The 25,000-nt window shown below is 34.2% G+C and overlaps 2 protein-coding genes across 2 annotated transcripts in view; both read left to right on the top strand.

Moving 5' to 3' along the window:
* Positions 1–11,343, top strand: part of LOC130247715 (protein eva-1 homolog C) — a 144,977-nt gene extending 133,634 nt beyond the window's left edge. Inside the window, 4 exon segments of the mRNA XM_056481144.1 lie at positions 5,673–5,813; positions 8,456–8,605; positions 10,958–11,088; positions 11,091–11,343. Of these exon segments, the coding sequence (XP_056337119.1) occupies positions 5,673–5,813; positions 8,456–8,605; positions 10,958–11,088; positions 11,091–11,333 (665 nt within the window). The 3' untranslated portion in view covers positions 11,334–11,343.
* An 11,563-nt stretch (positions 11,344–22,906) lies between these two features.
* The window catches only part of efhc1 (EF-hand domain (C-terminal) containing 1), a 21,133-nt gene continuing 19,039 nt past the window's right edge, over positions 22,907–25,000 (top strand). Inside the window, exon 1 of the mRNA XM_056480658.1 lies at positions 22,907–23,312. Within this exon, the coding sequence (XP_056336633.1) occupies positions 23,250–23,312 (63 nt within the window). The 5' untranslated portion in view covers positions 22,907–23,249. The remainder of the gene's footprint in view (positions 23,313–25,000) is intronic.

The raw sequence follows: 25,000 nt of genomic DNA, 5'->3' as shown, positions 1-25,000 counted from the left end.
CTACTATACTGTAGTTTACTCTACTATTCTGTAGTTTACTCAACTATCCTGTAGCTTACTCTACTATACTGTAGTTTACTCTACTATTCTGTAGTTTACTCTACTATACTGTAGCTTACTCTACTATACTGTAGTTTACTCTACTATTCTGTAGTTTACTCTACTATCCTGTAGCTTACTCTACTATACTGTAGTTTACTCTACTATTCTGTAGTTTACTCTACTATACTGTAGTTTACTCTACTATACTGTAGTTTACTCTACTATTCTGTAGTTTACTATACTATACTGTAGCTTACTCTACTATACTGTAGTTTACTCTACTATTCTGTAGTTTACTATACTATACTGTAGCTTACTCTACTATACTGTAGTTTACTCTACTATTCTGTAGTTTACTCTACTATACTGTAGCTTACTCTACTATACTGTAGTTTACTATACTATTCTGTAGTTTACTCTACTATCCTGTAGCTTACTCTACTATACTGTAGTTTACTCTACTATTCTGTAGTTTACTCTACTATACTGTAGCTTACTCTACTATACTGTAGTTTACTCTACTATTCTGTAGTTTACTCTACTATCCTGTAGCTTACTCTACTATACTGTAGTTTACTCTACTATTCTGTAGTTTACTCTACTATACTGTAGTTTACTCTACTATACTGTAGTTTACTCTACTATTCTGTAGTTTACTATACTATACTGTAGCTTACTCTACTATACTGTAGTTTACTCTACTATTCTGTAGTTTACTCTACTATACTGTAGTTTACTCTACTATACTGTAGTTTACTATACTATACTGTAGTTTACTATACTATTCTGTGGTTAACTATACTATACTGTAGTTTACTCTACAATACTGTAGTTTACTCTACTCTACTGTAGTTTACTATACTATCTGTGGTTAACTATACTATACTGTAGTTTACCATACTATACTGCAGTTCACTGTACTATACTGTAGTTTACTATACTATACTGTAGTTTACTATACTATACTGTAGTTTACCGTACTATACTGCAGTTCACTGTACTATGCTGTAGTTCACTATACTATACTGTAGTTTACTATACTATACTGTAGTTTACCATACTATACTGTAGTTTACCGTACTATGCTGTACTTAACTATACTATATTGTAGTTTACTATACTACACTGTAGTTTACTATACTATACTGTAGTTTACTATACTATGCTGTAGGTTGCTGTACCATACTGTAGTTTACCATACTATGATGTAGTTTAATGTACTATGCTGTTGTTTACTATACTATGCTGTAGTTTACTATACTATGCTGTAGTTTGCTGCAGCATACTGTAGTTTACCATACTATACTGTAGTTTACAATATTATGCTGTAGTTTACTATACTATTCTGTAGCTTACTATACTATACTGTAGTCTGTTGTACTGTAGTTTACTATACTATACTGTGGTTTACTATACTATACTGTAGTATGCTGCACTGTACTTTAGTTTACTATACTATACTATACTATACTATGCTATGCTATACTATACTGCTGTTTACTGTGCTGTAGTTTACAATAGTATACTATGCTGCAGCTTACTATACTGTACTGTAGTTTACTGTACCATATTATACTGTAGTTTACTATACTATACTACAGTTTACTATACTGTACTATACTGTACTGTACTATACTATAATGTAGTTTACCATGCTAAACTGTACTGTAGTCTACTATACTATGCTGTTCTGTAGTTTACTATACTATACCACACTGTAGTTTACTATACTGTACCATACTGTAGTGTACTATACTAAACTTAAGTTTACTATACTATACTTTTCTGTAGTTTAGTGTACTATACTGTATGATACTATACTGTAGTTCACTATACTGTACTGTAGTTTACTATACTATACTATTCTGTAGTTTACTATACCACACTGTAGTCTACTATACTGTTCTAAACTGTAGTTTACTATACTATACTTTTCTGTAGTTTACTGTATTTACTATACTTTAGTTCACTATACTCTACTGTACTGTAGTTTACTATACTATACTGTAGTCTACTATACCATACTATTCTGTAGTTTACTGTACTGTATTATTCTATTTTGTAGTTTACTATACTATACTATAATGTGTATTACCATACTATACTGTGCTTTACTATACTACACTGTAGTTTACTATACTATACTATGCTGTATGGTAGTTTACTATACTATACTATGTTATAGAATACAATATTGAATAGCATCTGATATAGTGTGATTAAATATGCATATGCATATGCTTTTAAAGCTCACAAGACTTCTTGGAGGTCTCAAAGGTGTCAGTTTTCTCTAAAATACATTAGAGGAAAAAACAGGTACAAATGAGTTACGGCATAAAGTGTAGAGCTCTGAAATAAATGCATAAAATAGAGTTTGATGAGAAATGATTGAGATCTCAGGCTTTGATTGCTGACTTTGGTTTTGCTTGCCTTTATTTAGGGAGCTTTGAGGTTTCTTTTGGGACTCTTTTCAGGATTTCATTTTTGTTAGACATTTTGTTCTTTTTTGTCATCTTTTTCAGATTTTTTATGACAATCATTGATATTGAGCATGCACACATACAGATATTCATGAGTAAAGATATAAAGATACCCACAGACACACACACACACATACGCACACACATACAGAGACAGAGAGAGACATAAATAAATATACATAAGCACACATGTGCCTCCAATTACACCCAATCAGTGGGCTATAATTGCGCTGGGGGCATTACAATCACTCACACACACACACACACACACACTCACACACACACACACAAAACACACGGTTATTATTGTGTCAGTCTTCTAGTTTGACCTCCCTCAGAAAAATGCTGTTTGTGTGTGTGTGTGTGTGTGTGTGTGTGCGTGTGCGTGTGCGTGTGCCTGTGCGTGTGTGTGTGCGTGTGTGTGTGTGTGGAATAGCTCACCCACTGGCACTGGTGTGTTTCAGCTTACATGTTGCAGTGTGTTTGTCCTGAGGGTGTTTCCAGACACTCTGGAGTTTAACTGAAATCTGTTTCGCAAAATTTGGTGCCATGTTTATTCAGAGAGGGTTTAAAATAAATGCGGTGTGTGTGTGTCTAAACCACTCTATCTAACTGTTGCAAGGACACTGGCAGCCTGTCTGCAGGTCTGTGCACCATATATATAATAGTGTAATTGAAAATATATAACTGTACAAGAAGGGTTTCATTCAAAGGTTTCATTCAAAGGTTTGCTTTGTATCTTTTTATCTTAAAATTTCAAGTTTTACTAAAATTGACACTTTTATTTAGCAAAGATGCATTAAATTGATCCAATGTTACGTTAAACACATTTGAAATATGACTAACTATTCTGCTGAAAAAATGCTGTTCCTATACTGTAGCTTGCAATACTATACTATACTGTGCTTTGCTGTACTATGCAGTAGCTTAATATACTACACTGTAGTTAACTATACAATAATTGACTATACTGTGCTCTACTATACTAAACTGTATCTCACCACACCATACTATACTATGCTATGCTATGCTATGCTATGCTATACTATACTATACTATACTATACTATACTATACTATACTATACTATACTATACTATACTATATTATATTATATTATACTATACTATACCATACCATACAATGCTATGCTATACTATGCTATACTATACTATACTGTACTATACTATACTATACTATACTGTACTATACTATACTATACTATACTACACTATACCATACCATACAATGCTATACTATACTATACTATACTATACTATACTATACTATACTATACTATACTATACTATACTATACTATACTATACTATACTATACTATACTATACTATACCACACTACACTACACTACACTATACCACACCACACAACACTACACCATACTATACCATACTATACTATACAATACTATACACGACAATGTAGTTCAGAACATACACAGAATATACTGTAGTTTACTATACTGCGCATTACATACAACACCGTAGCTTACTATTCTATGCTACAGTGTAGCTTACTACACAATACTGTAGTTTGTTGTACCATAGTTTGCTATACTGTGTTTGCTATACATGTATGCTATACTGTAGCTTACTATAATATACTACAATATAATATATATACTGTAATAATATTATAATATAATATGTATACTATACTATACTATGGCTTGCTATACTATACTGTTTTCTACTATACTATAGTTTTTCAAATACTGTGCTTATAGCTAACTACACTATACTATACAATACTATACCATACTGTAGCTTACTTATAGCTAACTACACTATACTATACTATGCAATACTATACCATACTGTAGCTTACGATACTATACTGTAGTTTACTGTACTATTGTTTGCTATACTGTGCTTTACTGTACTATACTGCAGCTTACTATGCTATTCTGTACTATACTGTAGCTTACTATACTATTCTGTAGTCTACTATACTATACAATGCTATACTATACTATACTACACTGTACTATTCTATACTATTCCACATTATACCATAGTGTACTATACTATGCTAAACAATACTGTACTTTACTGTAGCTTACTATACTATGCTGTTGTTTGTTATACATTGATACACTATACTATAGTTTACTATACACTGCCATACTATGTTGCACTGTAGCTTACTAAACTATACTATACTATACTATACTATACTATACTATACTATACTATACTATACTATACTATACTATACTGTAGTTTACTATACCATATATTAGTTTACTATACTGTAGATTACTATACTATAGTTTACTATACATTGCTATACTGTAGCTTACTAAACTATACTATACTGTAGTTTACTATACTACACCATACTGTAGTTTACTTTACTGTAGTTTACTATACTATAGTTTACTGTACTATATCATACTGTAGTTTACTATACTGTAGTTTACTATACTATACCACACTGTAGTTTACTTTGCTGTAGTTTACTATACTGTAGTTTACTATAATATACCAAACTACAAAATAAAACCGCTATTTCAAATTGTAAATCTTTTTCACAATATGACTATTTTTTATTGTTTAATGAGTTCAAGTTAGCTTTGGTGAGGCTTTAAGAAACATTTAACCAACCCTAAACGCTTGAAGGTAGTGTTATTATTTTATAGCTTATATATTTGTTTCTGCTCATTTTGTCTATGCCCAAAATATGATACATGCTCAGAATTTGCCATGCATCTAGATTTACTTTTAATAAAGAGCTAGCAAATGTATTTTATATCTGATCATTTGTCTAATGATGACTGACTAGTGTATTATGGAGCATTAAAAAGTTGTTTTAAGTACAGGTGCCAAAAGTAATCAGATTGCATTGATAAGGTCAAAGCAACTGAAACAAATCCTCCAAACTAAGCAACTGTGATTTAAGCTCACAATATCTAAAGGATCTTATCTTGTATAGGAGTCATTTGTGTCCAGTATGGTTTTTTCTTTTGTGTCTCTGTTTATAGACGGTCTTGTGTATCTGTGTTTATGTTGGACAGACTGATGGCGGTGGAGGGAATGTTGTCATTAGTGCATTGTGAGGGAGTACAAATCTGATTCATGAATAGAAATCAGATTTCTGGGGTGAATTATTCAATTATATGTCTCTTTTTAGTTCCAAAGAAGCTTGTGCAGGAGTCGGTTTCCAGGCATCCATCATTCCCGTCTCCTCCATCTGTGCCTCATGACCCAAACGTGGTGGGAGACAGTGCTCCTCCTGACGGGACCCCGTCTCTGACCTCCGACTCTGCTCCAGGTAAAAAAAAAAACAGTATGATTATTCAACAAAAACAACATCACAATCAGTTTCAACAGGCTAAATAATCATCTTTATCAGGATCGTGATGGAAAAATATTTGATCAAAAACCACACACAATTTCTGTCACAGATGCTAATAGTTGTTTTGACTAGGTCACTAACAGGTAGACCATGGTCCAGACTTAGTAATCGTCCCATGCGTGCCCAGACCTATAGCTTAGAGGGCTGTTTTTTTCATTCCTGCTCCCGCTGGTTTTTTTCCACACCCAATCACTCCCACTATTTATTAACACTTTGTTTACCAGTTTTCTTCCCAACCTGACCGTTCCCACTGAATTAAGACAAGGTGGAAGAATCTAACAGTCTCAATTGCCTAATTTTTACATTTCGTGCACATCCGGTTCAATCATAATGAACACCGTTTCATTTTTTTGCAAAAGAAGAAACCAAGACTCTAAAACTGTGCACTTATTAAGATGTGTTGACATTTATTACCTGCATATTTGGGTGAGACTGTTGAAAATGGCATTTTATCAGACAAAATATAATCCCCCAAAAAATGTGTGTTTTCGTGTGTGTCTCTTTAAATGCAAATGAGCTGCTGCGTTCCACCCCTTTTTCAGAAGAGGGTCGGGGCTTCAGTGATGAATTATTCTAATATGGTGATTTGATGCTTAAAACTGCTATAAGCAGTGCTGAATATAATTGTGTTGTCATTAAATTTTTTTGCTTTACTGATTTTTCTTTTGCTTTTGATTAGTGATGCACCATATTTTTCGGCTGCTGCAAATTATGCAGTTTCTGCAAATTACTTCTAATATTTTTGGTTGTTTCTCTTTTTCAGCTTAAACCCGAAAATGCCATTAAAGAAAAAATGGCCAAAAACTCAGCAGAAAAAAAAACCTTTTCATGTGTGTCTCTCTAAATGCAACTGAGCTGCTGCTTTCTGCCCCTTATACTTTTAAGGGTTTCAGGGATAAATTATTGTAATTTGGTGATTTGATGCTCAAAAGTTTTGTTAGCAGTGTTGAATATAGTCGTGCTGTTATCAAATCTTGTTTGTTTTTTTGCTTTTGTTTTACTTTGATGAGTTTTCAATAACTGATTTACCTCATTTTTTCCAGCTGAAAATAATCCAGTCTCTGCAAATGACTTGTGATATGTTTGACTGTGCTTCTCTTTTGGTCAAAACCCGAAAATGCCAGCAGAGAGATAATAGGCAAAAAAAATCAGTTATAAAAAAGGGACTGTTTTCATGTGTGTCTCTTTAAATGCAAATGAGCTCCTGCTTCGGCCCCTTTTCCAGAATAGGGCAGAGTCTTTACACAACTTGCCTTAGACATTCTGGCATCAACCAACCAACACCTGCATGTGTTTTAAACTCATACCAGTTCAACTTCTGAAAATACAGCTTTCTGAGTGCAGAGTAAAAAAAAAATATATATATATATACACACACACAGTTGAAGTCTGAACTATTAGCCCCCGTGGTTATTTTTTCCCCAGTTTCTGTTTAAGGGAGAGAAGATTTATTCAACACATTTCTAAACATAATAGTTTTATTAACTCATTTCTAATAACTGATTTATTTTATCTTTTCCATGATGACAGTAAATAATATTTGACTAGATATTTTTCAAGACACTTCTATACAGCTTAAAGTGACATTTAAAGGCTTAACTAGGTTATTTGGGTTAACTAGGCAGGTTATGGTAGTTACGCAAGTAATTAGATAACTGTATATATATATTTTTAAAGCACCAAGCATTGTATTACCAACCTCTCAACTCTGTAAATTAATATATATATATATACAGTTGAAGTTCTTTTTTAAATATTTCCCAAATGATGTTTAACAGAGCAAGGAAATTTTCACAGTATGTCTGATAATATTTTTTCTTCTATAGAAAGTCTTATTTGCTTTATTTCAGCTAGAATAAAAGCAGTTTTAAATTGTTTGTGAACCATTTTAAGGTCAATATTATTAGCCCCTTTAAGCTATGTTTTTTCGACTGTCTACAAAACAAACCATCATTATACAATGACTTGCCTAATTACCTTAATTATTTAAAGAGTTGAGAGGTTGGTAATACAATGCTTGGTGCTTTAAAAAACCATTTGATTGGAGTAGATAGTGATGTACCTGATTTGCATTAAATTCAACAAACTATTTAGTTAAGACTTTACAAAATTATGAATAAAGTATTTTGCTTTTTTTACGCACTTTAAATAGGTGTTTCCAACATAACTTAAATGCATTTGACTTGTGCAGTATAATCCAAGACTTCAGAAGTTGTATAAATGGATGCATAAAAATGAGCTGCAGGAACATTGTTCAAAACATCTGCAAAAAACATATTAGTCATGCCACATCATGTTGCAGTTTACCTTAAAACCACATGCGCGCGCACACACACACTCTCTCTCTCTCACACACACACGCGCACACACACTATGAGAAACTGTTGGTGAATTATTGATGTAAATCTAACTCATCCTTTTGTTTACTGCCATGTACAAAAGCTTGGGGCGTTTTTTAACCAACCATACGAATATAAACGTTCTGTTTTGTAAAGACCCATGGCTCAGCTCGGTACTGTAAAATAATGGCGCAGTGACGTGTGTGTATTTGATCACAGGGAGGTCGACGCGAGGCCGGAGCTCTGGTCCATCTTCAGAAGAAGCAGATCGGACTGGAAAATTGGATCCAAACCCGACCATTTCCAGCGTCATCAGACCAACTATGAGTCTCATCAGCAGCCTGCTGGCGGCATACACCTACATCACAGGTAACCTCACACCAACAAGACTCATCAAAATGAGGGAAACTTAGTATTTGTATGCCATTTCAAAATTTAAAGGGATACTACACCCCCCAAAATAAGTAAATAATTAAAAGAATCTTGTGCTTCAAGATGTAGGTGACTTTTTTTTCTTCAGTAGAACACTTAAGAGGATTTTGAGCTGGATCTGTGGTCCTTTGTGCTTCTTATAATGGCAGTGAATGATGATTGTAATAATAATATTGTAAATATTTTTTTTTCTTAAATGGACTGATCGATTAGCTTCACAAGACCTCAATGTGTCATCAGAAGCCATGGGTCTTGATTTGGACTCATTTGTATGTATTTTAATCTAATAAAACCTGGCACCATTCACTGCCATTATATGAATCACCAAGAACTACAGATCTACAGATTCTGCTCAAAATCCTCTTCAAAACAGAAGTTAAGATTGTCCTTTTTTCCGCTATTGTGATGTACAAAGAAATGTGTGGTGCATGGTTTTGTCCTTTGAGAGCTGATTGGATTGTTGAAAGATGGGGGTTGCTAGCAAAATGAAGGAAGATTGATGAATGGATGAAATCAGAGCAGATAAGAGAAATATTCTGATAGCCCCACCCTAAATGACTGACAGCCACGCCACAAATCACTGATAGCCCCGCCCTAAATGACTGATAGCCCCGCCGTAAATGACTGATAGCCCCACCCTAAATGACTGATAGTTCCATCCTAAATGACCGATAGCCCCGCCCTAAATGACTGATAGTTCCATCCTAAATGACTGATAGCCCCACCCTAAATGACTGATACTTCCATCCTAAATGACTGATAGCCCCGCCCTAAATGACTGATAGTTTTAGCCTAAATGACCGATAGCCCCGCCCTAAATGACTGATAGTTTTATCCTAAATGACCGATAGCCCTGCCCTAAATGATTGATAGTTTTATCCTAAATGACCGATAGCCCTAACCTAAATGACTGATAGCCATGCCGCAAATGACTTATAGCCCCGCCCTAAATTATTGATTTTCTCACCCTAAATGACTCATAGTCCCGCCCTAAATGACTGATAGTTTTATCCTAAATGACCGATAGCCCCGCCCTAAATGACTGATAGTCCCATCCTAAATGACTGATAACCTCACCCTAAATGACTAATAATCCCGCCCCTAAATGACTGATAGCCCCGCCCTAAATGACTGATAGTTCCGCCCCCTAAATGACTGAAAGCTCCACCCTAAATGACTTATAGCCCCACCCTAAATGACTGATAGCATGCCACAAATGACTGATAGCTCTGCCCTAAATCACCGATAACCCCACCCTAAATAACTAATTATCCTGCCCCTAAATGACTGATAGCCCCGCCCTAAATGACTGATAGTTCCGCCCCCTAAATGACTGATAGCTCCACCCTAAATGACCGATAGCCCCACCCTAAATGACTGATAGCCCTGCCCTAAATGACTGATAGTTCCGCCCCCTAAATGACTGATAGCTCCACCCTAAATGACCGATAGCCCCGCCCTAAATGACTGATAGTTTTATCCTAAATGACCGATAGCCCCACCCTAAATGACTGATAGTCCCACCCTAAATGACTAATAGCCCCACCCTAAATGACTAATAGCCCCACCCTAAATGACTGATAGTCCCATCCTAAATGACTGATAACCCCACCCTAAATGACTAATAATCCCGCCCCTAAATCACTGATAGCCCCGCCCTAAGTGACTGATAGTTTTATCCTTAATGACCAATAGCCCCACCCTAAATGACTGATAACCCCACCCTAAATGACTAATAATCCCGCCCCTAAATGACTGATAGCCCCGCCCTAAATGACTGATAGTTCCGCCCCCTAAATGACTGATAGCCCCGCCCTAAATGACTGATAGTCCCGCCCTAAATGACTGATTGCCCTGCCCTAAATCACTGATAGCCCCGCCCTAAATTACTGATAGTCCCGCCACAAATGACTGATAGCCCTGCCCTAAATCACTGATAGCCCCACCCTAAATCACTGATAACCCCGCCCTAAATGACTGATAGTCCCGCCACAAATGACTGATAGCCCAGCCCTGATGGACTGATAGCCCCACCCTAAATGACTGATAGTCCCGCCACAAATGACTGATAGCCCAGCCCTGATGGACTGATAGCCCCACCCTAAATTACTGATAGTCCCGCCACAAATGACTGATAGCCCAGCCCTGATGGACTGATAGCCCCACCCTAAATTACTGATAGCCATTGAGCAAAAACTATACTAGTTGAACACTCTTGTTTTATATTCATCCAGATGCTCTTAGTATATTTAATGCAGTCTCTAATTGTGTTGTCTCTCTGTATCTCAGAGCACCCAGAGCGATGTGCGCTGTACTTCATGTGCGGTGTGTGTGCCGGTCTGTTCCTGACGCTGTTTGCACTGGTGGTTCAGATCTCCTGCCGTATGGACTGTAAACCTCGTCACGGCGCTGCTAAAAGCGTCCGAGAGCTGTGGACTCAGACAGCGACACCACTGACTCTGATTCAGACTGGGACACCGGCTCGGACCTGTCAGCTCGACGGCACCGGCGCTTCGAGCGAACGCTAAACACGAATGTTTTCACATCGGCGGAAGAGCTGGAGCGAGCGCAGAGACTGGAGGAGAGAGAGCGCATCATACGAGAAATCTGGATGAACGGACAGCCGGATGTCCCGGGAACACGGAGCCTTAATCGTTACTATTAGAAGCAATGCCAGAAGCGTTAGCGTGGTGTTAAACTGCGCTTTTCCTTTGCAGTGGAAATAAGCTCTTGGTTACGGCGCGCTTCATCTGTAACCTTTCAGTATGCTGAGGTCAAAGGTCAAATGCTGCATTCGGGAATAGAGGGCTGCAGCCTGGGCAATGGAAGTCAAAACTCCATTCATTTTCTCCATAGAGAAATTCATTTTAATGACATCTTTTTTATTATTAAAGGCTGACCTTATGGTTCACGCAAGTTTTTGTTACTTCGGTAAACACAAAAGAAGATATTTTGAAAAATGTTGGAAACCGGTAACCACTGATTGACTATAAGTGTGTTTTGCTTCTATGGAAGTCAATGGTTTCAGGTTTTCAGCTTTCTTCAAAATATATTCTTCAGTGTTTAATAGTAGTTACTAGTTAATTAGCTAAAGTTATTAATAACTAATACATTTTTGATAACTAATAACCTTAACTTTTCTGATTTTGATAGTAATGCAATAATGGCCATCCTTTGTAAAGCTGCTTTGAAACAATCATTTTTGTGAAAAGCGCTTTACAAATAAACTTGAATTGAATTTAACAGCATAAATAAACTTATAAAGGTTTGAAACCACTTAAGAGTGAGTAAAAAGTGAGTAGATTGAAATCTTATGGGTGAACTGTCCCTTTAACTGATGGTATATGCTTCAGTACAACACATCCCAAATCTCATATAATAATCTTGTTTAACAGTTGAATTTGAGATGAAAAACTACATTACCCATGAGGCTAAGATTTCTTTATTCTGTTAAATACAAAAGAAAGTATTTTGAAGAATGTTGGAAACCTGTAACCACTCACTTCCATAGTGAACTGAACTAAAATGAACTGAACTTCAACTCTGAAAACTGGACTGACACAGTTTCAGTTCACTAGAACTTCTATGTTAAGCTGCTTCGACGCAATCCACATTGTAAAAGCGTTAAAGAAATGAACATGAATTAATTAGTCGTTGTTTTTGCTACTATGGAAGTCAATGGATACAGGTTTTCAGAAATATCTTATTTAGCATTTAACGGAATAAAGAAATCACATCACATTGTACTTGGCAAAATCATGATGAAGTGCGAAAAACTACATTACCCATCATGCTTTTCAGAAGACTCCACCAATCAGAAGGGCTGAAAGAACAGATTCCACAATTCTAAGGTGTTGAGAATCAAGAGTCAATTCCAAAGTTAAGAATCTTAATCGTCACTTAATTCATTGGCTAATAGTAATCAGATAGTGAGTCATTTGAAGTGAACAGATTCTTTTGGATGGTTCACTTCTATAGACTGGTTCAAACTGTTTGATACATTTTTTCTTGTATATCAATGCATTGTGCATTTTAGACATGATACATTCTTGCAGCGTTAATGCAATGAATGACGAAGATTCTTTTTATAGCTTATTTACCGCTCACAGGGTTTTAAAGAAAGAATGTTAAAGAATCTTAGAATCATGTCCATCAGAATCAGGGATTGGAATCAGAATCGAATCCAAACGTTTTGTAATCAAACAGTCCAGAGTTGCTGCAAGCCAAGTGAGCCAAAAAAAATATTTAGCTCCTCCCACTCCATTATGCAAATTAAATCATTGAAACTAGAGCTGTCAAAATATCTAAATTTATCCTACTCTCTAAAAATGATGTTAGCTGTTTGTTCAAACTACTTATTTAAATTGAGCTGAAACAATTCTTGAGTTTTTTGGGGACAACTGAATTGTTTTAGGTTCAGTTCACTTACATTTGTAAAAACTAATAAGTTAACTTAATTTTTATGTCATCCCAACACAAATTGATTGTGTAGAACCCAGCATTTTATACAGTGTGTCATTCTTCTCATAGGTACAGTTGAAGTCAGAATTATTAGCCCCCCTTTAAATTTTTTTTCACTTTTTAAATATTGCCCAAATTATGTTTAACGGAGCAAGGAAATGTTCACAGTATGTCTGATAATATTTTTTCTTCTGGAGAAAGTCTTATTTGTTTTATTTCGGCTAGAAGATAAGCAGTTTTTAATTTTTTTAATCCATTTTAAGGTCAAACCATCATTATACATCTACTTGCCCAATTACCCTAACCTGCCTAGTTAACCTAATTAACCTAGTTAAGCTTTTAAATGTCACTTTAAGCTGTATAGAAGTGTCTTGAAGAATATCTAGGAAAATATTATTTACTGTCATACTTGCATAATTATAAAAAATGTCAACCTAACAGCTCTAAGTAACAATAGGTTTACTATATTAAGTATTTTTAAATCAATTGCTTCACTCGCTTTAAGTAACTAATCACTTTTTACAGTGTAATATTGATCTTAATGTTTTATTATTCTTTAAAATCTGCTTTTATTCCAGCCAAACAAAAATAAATAAGAAAAAAATGGTATCACTCTATTTTGACGGTCCTGTTAATGCATATTGTTGAATTTAAGTTGCATCTACATGCCAACTAATTCTCATTAGATTATAAGTAGACTGTTAGGTTAGCTTGTTCACTTACATTTGTAAAAACTAATAAGTTAACTTAATTTTTATGTCATCCCAACACAAATTGATTGTGTAGAACCCACCATTTTATACAGTGTGTCATTCTTCTCATAGGTACAGTTGAAGTCAGAATTATTAGCCCCCCTTTAAATTTTTTTTCACTTTTTAAACATTTCTCAAATGATGTTTAATAGAGCAAGGAAATTTTCACAGTATTTCTGATAATATTTTTTCTTCTGGAAAAAGTCTTATTTGTTTTATTTCGGCTAGAAGAAAAGCAGATTTTAATTTTTTTAATCCATTTTAAGGTCAAAATTATTAGCCACTTTAAGATATTTTTTTCGACTGTCTACAGAACAAACCATCATTATACAACTACTTGCTTAATTACCCTAACCTGCCTAGTTAACCTAATTAACCATGTCACTTTAAGCTGTAGAGAAGTGTCTTGAAAAATATCTAGTCAAATATTATTTACTGTCATCATGGCAAAGATAAAATAAATCAGTTATTAGAGATGAGTTATTAAAACTATTATGTTTAGAAATGTGTTGAACAAATATTCTCTCCGTTAAACAGAAATTGGGGGAAAAAATAACCAGGGGGGCTAATAATTCTGACTTCAATTGTACATTCTAGGTTATATTCTAATGAAGACCCAATGGTGAAAATGAATGGAAAAATAACTCCCTGAAGCGACGCTGCTAAAAAGATGCACTCTATTTTCCCGCCTGATGTCCAGTTCAGAATTTATGCAAGTTCCGGAATTAACGTTCCATTCCAGGAAGCCGAACATTCCGATTTTCAGCTGAGACTCATGGGAAATGTAGTCCATTCTGAGAGCTGACTCCAGGAGCGCCTTTCGAACGGAAAAATGCATCTTTAGTATATTCAAAGTGGCCGAATGAAGGGCGCAAAACTAATGCTGCCAACTAAGGATGCTTCGTTATGAGGTGTCAAGGTTACTAGGACGTGTTCTTCAGCTTGAGAACCACCGCAGGAGTCTATAGGCAGCTCTGAGAGGCGAGATAAGCTCTGAGCACTGTGATTGGTCCTTCAAACAGTGAGGACCGCCTTCTGTATAGGGAGAAATGTCACCGAATTTAAGTGCCTTTTAGTTTGATCTAACAAAATACACGCACACACAAACACGCACATACAGTCGAAGCCAAAATTATTAGACCTTTTGTGAAATGTAAGTTATTTCAACCCGCTTGTTAGGTGGTGATGTAGGAAATACTGTTTCTGGATCCTGCTAATCATTTGAATTGAGAAAATATTCGTTTATGACCACTTTTTAATCACACATTAAAGTGAATTTTAGATAAAATCATGGTGTACATGACAGTCTCTGGACTTCACAGACACCAATATTTGAACAATTTATAAACAATTAATCACTAGGCATGGATGATATTAGGCATGGATATATATATTGCGGTCGTGATTTTCGAAAGCATTCCAGCGCTTTGTAAATGTTTATTATTATCATTTGTTGAGTCTCCCCATACAGCTTGCTAGAGTGCTCGGACCCAGAAGCCGCTTCTCGTTACGTCACACTTAACTAGCGGATCATACCTCTCAATTGGTATTTAAAGGATTTTTCAACACTAATTTCTAAGAACTCATTTCTCTTGTCTTTGACATGATGACAGTACATCATATTTTACAAGTCACTTTGTTTGGCTTTTTAGGTTAACTAGCTTTAATTAGGTTATTTAGAATTGAACAAGTGATTTGTTTTGTCCCCAATAAAAGATAATAATTCTTAAGGGGCTAATACACTATAAAAGTGATTAATTGGCTTTATTTTGTACAAAAAGTGAGTAAAACTTGCATAATTATAAAAAATGTCAACCTAACAGCTCTAAGTAACAATAGGTTTACTTGCCATATTTTGAATATTAAGTATTTTTAAATCAATTGCTTCACTCGCTTTAAGTAACTAATCACATTTTACAGTGTAATATTGATCTTAATGTTTTATTATTCTTTAAAATCTGCTTTTATTCCAGCCAAACAAAAATAAATAAGAAAAAAATGGTATTACTCTATTTTGACGGTCCCTTTAATGCATATTGTTGAATTTAAGTTGCATCTACATGCCAACTGATTCTCATTAGATTATAAGTAGATTGTTAGGTTGGGGTTGGGGTTAGTGTAAATTGACATGTACTTGCTAAGTTTCCTATAGTCAGTTAAATGTCTGTTGAAGGAGCAGTATCAACAGATATTAAGCAGACAGGTTACTAATACTCAAATGAGAAGTAATTGGCATGTAGTTGCAATAGGGACCATCAACATAAAGTCTTACCAAACATAAACGATGGTAAATACTGTGAAATGTTTCCTTGATCTGTTCAATATCACGTGGGAAATATTTGGAAATTAATGAAAAATTTCACAGGAGGGCTAATAATAATTTGGCATCTGACTGTATGAATATTTGAATATAGAGTATAGTCGTGTTTGGAGAGTTAACACATATCTGCATGTCATTGCATTTGGAAACAAATATGACAAACCAGGCTGCGCCTGCAAAGAAATGATGCAATCTTTTGTTGCTGTGTTTCACAATGCGTTTTTCCATAAAACTTTATAATATGGTTCTGTAAGATAACTACATTAGGGCGACGCAGTTGCATGATCTCCCTGCGTTCGCGTGGGTTTCCTCCGGGTGCTCCTGTTTCCTGAATTGGGTAGGCTAAATTGTCAATAGTGTATGAGTCTGTATGGATGTTTCCCAGAGATGGGTTGGGGCTGGAAGGGCATCCACTGCGTAAAACATATGCTGGATAAGTTGGCGGTTCATTCCGCTGTGGCGACCCCGGATTAATAAAGGGACTAAGCCGAAAAGAAAATGAATGAAGATAACTACATTAGTTAACATCAATTAACAATGACAAATTCCTGATGATGTCATTTCTAATCTTTGCAAATATATATTAAACAATGTTCACACATCAGTCTAATGGCCGAGTCGACATAGGAAATATAAAATGAAAAACTAAGGTTTTTTTTTTTCACTTATTTCAGTGACCAGACTGTAAAAGTATCTGTAATTTAGCAGTTTTCTGTATTTTATGTTTATTTATACTTTTGAATTGGATTATGGGATTTTGAACTTTCCTCCAACAACTTATAACCGTGAAAAGTTTGAAAAAGTGACTTTTATGAAGATTTTTAATAGTTTGCAGTGATATATATTGTCTGGGTTGGTGTTGTATATTAAACAACAAAAACCTTGTAATAAAGCGCCAGGACATATTCTGTTATTGTACAGAGTTATTTCTCTATATGTTATTTCCTATACATGATATAGTATTTTAAACTGCTAAAATGTCAATAAAAGTCACCTTGTTAAACTGTAGGATCAATATAAATGATTGATTAATAACAAACAAATATAAAGTTAGCAACACCAATGTTCCAAAAGTATAAAAATTTTATTTAATTTTTGTACTTTTGTAAATGTAATCTCTGCGAATATATAATGGAAATCAGAAATGGTATATGCTAATATCTTTTTATGATACAAATGCACATTTTTGAGGTGCAAATTGGAGACAAGAAATCTTTGTTAATCCAAAATATAACATTCATTCATTTTCATTCGGCTTAGTCCCTTATTTATCAGAGGTAGCCACAGCGGAATGAACCACCAACTATTCCAGCATATTTTTTGCGCAGTGGGTGCCCTTTCAGCCGCAACCCAGTACTGGGAAACACCCATACACTCTCACATTCACTCACACTCATACACTGCGGCCAATTTAGTTTATTCAGTTCACCCATAGCGCATCTGTTTGGACTGTGGGGGAAACCGGAGCACCCGGAGGAAACCCACGCCATCACGGGGAGAACATGCAAACTCCACACAGAAATGCCAACTGGCCCAGCTTGGACTTGAATCAGCGAGCCTCTTGCTGTGAGGTGACAGTGCTAACCACTGAGCCACCATGCCGCCCCCTAAAGTTAGCAATGTTCAACTTGAATTGTTTGTTTGAATTCAGCCCATATAAATGGTTTGTAACCACTTACCCTAAAACATGTAGTAAATCCAATGAATCATTTTGTTTAGTGCACTCAAACAATCATCAGTTTATATTACATTACTCCCAAAAACTTCACAACAATGGCAAAATAGGGTGGAGGGACTTGCTCTTTACACAATGAGGTCAGCTTTAAACCGAAGCGTCTGTGTTTTGTCTCCTGATGAATGTTTTAAAAAGTAATTAACACACCAAGTAATAAGAAAGTCTGGAAACTTAAAGACTAATAAGGGAAGGTAAAGTAAAGTGAAGACTAATAAAGGCTAAACATAAAGACTAATAAGAAACGTATTGCTTATTGTCAATGAACACAATTCACGCCTCACAGCAAGAAGGTCGCCGGTTCGAGCCTCGGCTGGGTCAGTTGGCTTTTCTGTATGGAGTTTGCATGTACTCGCTGCGTTCGCGTGGGTTTCCTCCAGGTGCTCAGGTTTCCCCCACAGTCCAAAGACATGCGGTACAGGTGAATTGGGTGGCTAAACTGTCCATAGTGTATGAGAATGAGTGTGTATGGATGTTTCCCAGAGATAGGTTGCGGCTGGAAGGGAATCCGCTAAGTAAAAAAATGTGCTGGACAAGTTGGCGGTTTATTCTGCTGTGGCGACCCCAGATTAATAAAGGGACTAAGCCGAAAAGAAAATGAATGAATGAACACATTTCAGCTAATGGGACATTATTGTAAAGTGTGGCATTGATCAATTATTTATCATCATTTTCAAACATAACTCATTTCTTTTTTTGCTTAAGCCAGCCTGGGTTGGCTTTCTTTACAATACATGCAACTTGGCTTGACATATTACTATTAAATGCAATGACATGCATGCATTTTATGGGTGACTTAAGTCAAAAATTTTAGACAATACATATACACACATACAGATGTGGACACAATTGTTTGTACTCTTTAATTTTTGCCTTTTTTAATGCTTCTGTTGCACCACATTTCGAGCAGATTTCTCATTTTTGATTTGATTTTCACTTATTTCAGTGACTAGACTGTAAAAAAATATGTAAATTAGCAGTTTTCTGTATTTTTTGGTTTGTTTTTCCCTGTTTATTTATGCTTTTGAATTGCATTATGGGGGGTTGATCTTTCCTTCAACAACTTTTAACCATGAAAAATGAAAAAAGTTCAATTCAATTCAATTGACCTTTATTTGTATAGCACTTTTACAATGTAAATTGTGTCAAAGCAGCTTCACATAAAAGATTATAGTAAACAGGAACAGTGTAGTTCAGTTTGTAGTGTTTAAGTTCAGTTCAGTTTAGCTCAGTTCAGTGTGGTTTAATAATCACTACTGAGAGTCCAAACACTGAAGAGCAAATCCATCGATGCGCAGCTTTACAGATCTCTAACTATGCAAGCCAGTGGCGACAGCGGCGAGAAAAAAAACTTCACCAATTGGCGAAAGTGAAGAATTAAAGAACCTTGAGAGAAACCAAGTGACTTTTATGAACATTTTTAATAGTTAAAAGTAATATATTGACTGGGATGGTGTTGTATATTATGCTATAAAAACCTTAAAATAAACTACCAGTAGATTTTCTGTTATTTTACGTACTTACTTCTCTATATATTATTATCTTATACATTATATTATTTCAAAATACAAAAAAAAAGTCAATAAAAGTCACTTTGTTAAACTGTAGAGTTGAATAATCAACAATAAAAGTCGACAGAGCAGAGATTAACATCCCATAATGCAATTTACAACCGTAATCAAACGCAAAATACGTGAACTGGTATTTTTACAGTGCACTTGTCAGAATCACCAGTGATCCTGCTTGGGCAGATCGCTGGAGAACTACAAATCTTTCACAGAACTGGACTTCAAATCCCACCGTGCACCTCACACACACACCAGTTCCAATTCTCTCCCTGATTGCACACACACAGCTGGAAACGAATCATAGACTGATTGCATTGACTATATATTCACCTCTCTCACACACACACACACACTCATGGCTGAGTCTTGTTGGTTTATACTCTGTAACATCACGAAGCATTATCCTGTCTAGAACTCTAATTTTTCTATCTTCAATGGAAGGGAACAAACAATTCTGTCCACATCTGTATAATTAGCATATGATATTATTCATGCTTTGAATTCATCTCAGCCTTTATGAAATCTATTTTGATATTTAAACAGTTTTGTTGTTTTGATACCACTACATATATATATATATTTTGGATGGAATATTTTTATACTGTGGCAGAGCTTTGCCTGATTGCTCAGGGATGCAATCCAAGTGTTTTTTGTGTGTGTGTATATAATCTTCTGTTGGTGTAAAGCGGATGTGAAACATTCAGATGTTCCTAGACGCGACTTTAACCTCAAAGAGGGTCTTATAGGAACGTGATGCACAGAACAGTGCCTTAAACACAACACACATCAACACCACTATCCTTTCTGTTTGTCACAGCTGTGATTAATGTGGTTCTGTTTCAGCATAGGAGAGCTCAGAATTCATGCCGAGGATGATAAACCTGAAATAAATTACATTTTTCAAAATAACGGTTTTCAAAGGTGCTTGTGTTCAGAAATGAGTGTTATTAAGGATTATGTGTGGCTATTACAAGGTTCCTTATTGGTAAATATTGAATGAACATTAATTATTATTATAGATGGATGGATGAATGGATGGATAAATAGCTAGAGACCTAGATGGATGGATGGATGGATGGATGGATGGATGGATGGATGGATGGATAAATAGCTAAAGACCTGGATGGATGGATGGATGGATGGATGGATGGATGGATGGATGGATAGATAGATAGATAGATAGATAGATAGATAGATAGATAGATAGATAGATAGATAGATAGATAGATAGATAGATAAAAACAGTTTATAGATAGATAGATAGATAGATAGATAGATAGATAGATAGATAGATAGATAGATAGATAGATAGATAGATAGATAGATAGATAGATAGATAGATAGATAGATGAACTTATAGAGATAGATAGATAGATAGATAGATAGATAGATAGATAGATAGATAGATAGATAGATAGATAGATAGATAGATAGATAGATAGATAGATAGATAGATAGATAGATAGATAGATAGATAGATAGATGAACTTAATGAAATAGATAGATAGATAGATAGATAGATAGATAGATAGATAGATAGATAGATAGATAGATAGATAGATAGATAGATAGATAGATAGATAGATAGATAGATAGATAGATGAACTTAATGAAATAGATAGATAGATAGATAGATAGATAGATAGATAGATAGATAGATAGATAGATAGATAGATAGATAGATAGATAGATAGATAGATGGATGGATGGATGGATGGATGGATGGATGGATGGATGGATGGATGGATGGATGGATGGATGGATGGATGGATGGATGGATGGATGGATAAATAGCTTAAGACCTGGATGGATGGATGGATGGATGGATGGATGGATAGATAGATAGATAGATAGATAGATAGATAGATAGATAGATAGATAGATAGATAGATAGATAGATAGATAGATAGATAGATAGATAGATAGATAGATAGATAGATAAAAACAGTTTATAGATAGATAGATAGATAGATAGATAGATAGATAGATAGATAGATAGATAGATAGATAGATAGATAGATAGATAGATAGATAGATAGATAGATAGATAGATGAACTTATAGAGATAGATAGATAGATAGATAGATAGATAGATAGATAGATAGATAGATAGATAGATAGATAGATAGATAGATAGATAGATAGATAGATAGATGAACTTATAGAGATAGATAGATAGATAGATAGATAGATAGATAGATAGATAGATAGATAGATAGATAGATAGATAGATAGATAGATAGATAGATAGATAGATAGATAGATAGATGAACTTATATAGATAGATAGATAGATAGATAGATAGATAGATAGATAGATAGATAGATAGATAGATAGATAGATAGATAGATAGATAGATAGATAGATAGATAGATAGATAGATAATGATATTGAGGTCAGAAACGTAGCAGGAGTAGATGTTTGCTTAGCAATATTTAATTCAACTTTTAATGTTTTTTGTATTATTATTAAATGGCCCATAAAATGCTTTGTAGCCAGCAATTTTTTTTATTAAAAAGATAATTTAGGCAGAAAACAATAAACGTATTAACAAATGTTTGTAATATACTATAATATATACTTACATTTATTTAATATTGTTAAATAAAATATTTACATTTTAAATGAATTAAAAAAAAAAAAAAAGATAGGGTCAAGAAATTAGCAGTTAGCAAATGTTTGTTATTTTGAGTTTCAGTTGTTTTGAAAAATATAGTGATCCATGTATATAAATGAATGATACTGAGTTCAGAAATGTAGCAGACGTAGATGTTTGCTTAATAGTATTAATTTATGCATTTGACATTTAATATTATTATTATTATTACTACTATTATCATTATTATTATTATTATTATTATTATTATTATTAAATATTATTATTATTATCATTAAATGGCCCATGAAATAATTATTATATATAAATAATTATTATTTAAAAAATGATAATTTGAGCAGGAAAAATGAATGTATAAATAAATGGGGTCAAGAAATTAGCAGTTTGCAAAAAAAATTACAAAATACAATGTCCAACTGCAATTTTTTATGACTTTATTTATTTGTTTACATATATTTATACATTTATTTAGAGTAATTAAATTAAAAGTTATAAAGTGGCACATGAGCAGTAAATAAAATATGTAGCAGAAGTAGAAGTTCCCTTAACAATATTTAATGCAACATTTAATCTTTGTATTAATAATAATACATATAATAATAATAAATATAAATATAATAATAATAGTAATAATAATAATAATAATAATAGCCTAATAATAATAATATTAAATGGCCCCTTGTATATAACGTTAGCTTAGTGTACACACGTGGGTTGTTTATTCGGAGCAAACATCATAGAATCACAGAGTCATTCTAAGCTCTTTGTTCGGACCTAAATCTGTAAAGCAGCAGGATGTTTTTGTTTGAAAGCTCTCAAACTTGTTTGTTCGCTGCTGTTTAATGTTCCAGTATTATTTCAGCATGGTCTTTACAGTAATATCCGCTCTTGTAACTCACAGACAGAGCAGGGTGCGTTTTGATAGTAAAGGAAAGATCTAGCGCCACCTGTTGGTGAATAATACGTTGCGCGTGAGGGACTTGTTTACATTATCATAACAACCGCAAGTGTTTGTGATCTCCATGGAGACTGTTATAAAATTAACCCTCCTCAGGGAAGCACAGCAGTCCCGTGAGAGAAAAGCATATTAACTTTATTTTGATATACATTTATAGAGGGAAATTAGGAGGAATGTCTATTAATACAGGACACGGGCTTCCTTTCCTCCCAGGAAACACATTTCGCGATTTAACGGTAAGAGTTTTAAACTGTGTAGGCCCATATTATCTGTTAACTATTAACTTAGCCCTTGTTTTTTTTTTTTTTGTTTTTTGTTGCAGTATTAAGCTATATCTTTATAGCTTAAGCGTTCTTATAGATATAATTTACCCAAAATGAAAAATATTCTAATTACTCTAAATCAAGTGGCCCCAATCCAAACCTTTAACGTATGTTTATTTCGTCTGTTGAGCACTAAAGAAGATATTTTGAAGCATGCTGAAAACCTGTATCCATTGACTTTCATAGTAGGAAAAACAAATACTGTGGAAGTGAAGGCATTAGCTTTTGAAATGAAAGGTTTCGAAAGTAAACAAATGAATTGCAGCCATTTTTTTCTGCGATATTATATCTTCATAAACGTTCTTAAAGGGATAGACAAAAAGCTAAATAAAATAAATACAGCAATACAGCAATAATAGGTACAAAATATGAATGAAACATCTGATAGTTTTTATCATATTTACCCAAAGAAGATATTTTGAAGCCCTGTAACCACTGACTTTCATAAGAGGAAAACCATACTACGGAAGTCAAGGCATTAGCTTTTAAAATGAAACGTTTCATGTCGTTTTACAGAAGTGAACATATGACTAATTGTTATGCAGCTATTTTCTCTGCATTATTATATATTCATAAATGTTCTTAAAGGGATAGTTCACCCAAAATGAAATTTACTCTCAATCAAGTGGTTCCAAACTTTAAACGTGTGTTTATTTCTTCTGTTAAACACTAAAGAAGATATTTTGAAGCATGCTGAAAACCTGTAACTATTGGCCTTCATAGTAGAAAAACAAATACTGTGGAAGTCAAGGCATTAGCTTTGAATATGGAAGGTTTCATGGCTTTTTACAAAAGTAAACATATTAATATGCAGCCATTTTCTGCATTATTATATATTCATAAATGTTCTTAAAGGGATAGTTCACCCAAAATGACAATTTACTCTCACTTGTGTTGTTCCAAACCTTTAGCATAAGTTTATTTCTTCTGTTGAATACTAAAGAAGATATTTTGAAGCATGCTGAAAACCTGTAACCATTGACTTTCATAGTAGAAATAAACAAATACTGTAGAAGGCATGGCATTAGCTTTGAATATGAAAGGTTTCATGGCTTTTTACAAAAGTGAACATATGACAGCCATTTTATCTGCATTATTATATATTCATAAATGTTCTTAAAGGGATAGTTCATCCAAAATGAAAATTACTCTCACTCAAGTGGTTCCAAACCTTTAACGTGTGTTTATTTCTTCTGTTAAACACTAAAGAAGATATTTTGAAGCATGCTGAAAACCTGTAACTAATGGCTTTCATAGTAGAAAAACAAATACTATGAAAGTCAAGGCATTAGCTTTTAAAATGAAAGGTTTTATTACTTTTTATAAAGGCAAACATATGACTATGCAGCAATTTTTTTCTGGATTATTATATCTTCATAGGTATTCTTAAAGGGATAGTTCACCCAAAATGAAATTGACTCTTACACGCAAGTGGTTCCAAACCTTTAGCATAAGTTTCTTTCTTCTGTTGAACACTAAAGCAGATATTTTGAAGCATGCTGAAAACCTGTAACCATTGACTTTCATAGTAGGAAAAACAAATACTGTGGATGTCAGTGGTTACTGGTTTTCAGCTTTCTTCAACATGTCTTGTGTGTTTA

Source organism: Danio aesculapii, chromosome 20 (assembly GCF_903798145.1).
Source record: "Danio aesculapii chromosome 20, fDanAes4.1, whole genome shotgun sequence".
NCBI lineage: Eukaryota > Metazoa > Chordata > Actinopteri > Cypriniformes > Danionidae > Danio > Danio aesculapii.
This window is presented reverse-complemented; position numbering and strand designations above follow the sequence as displayed.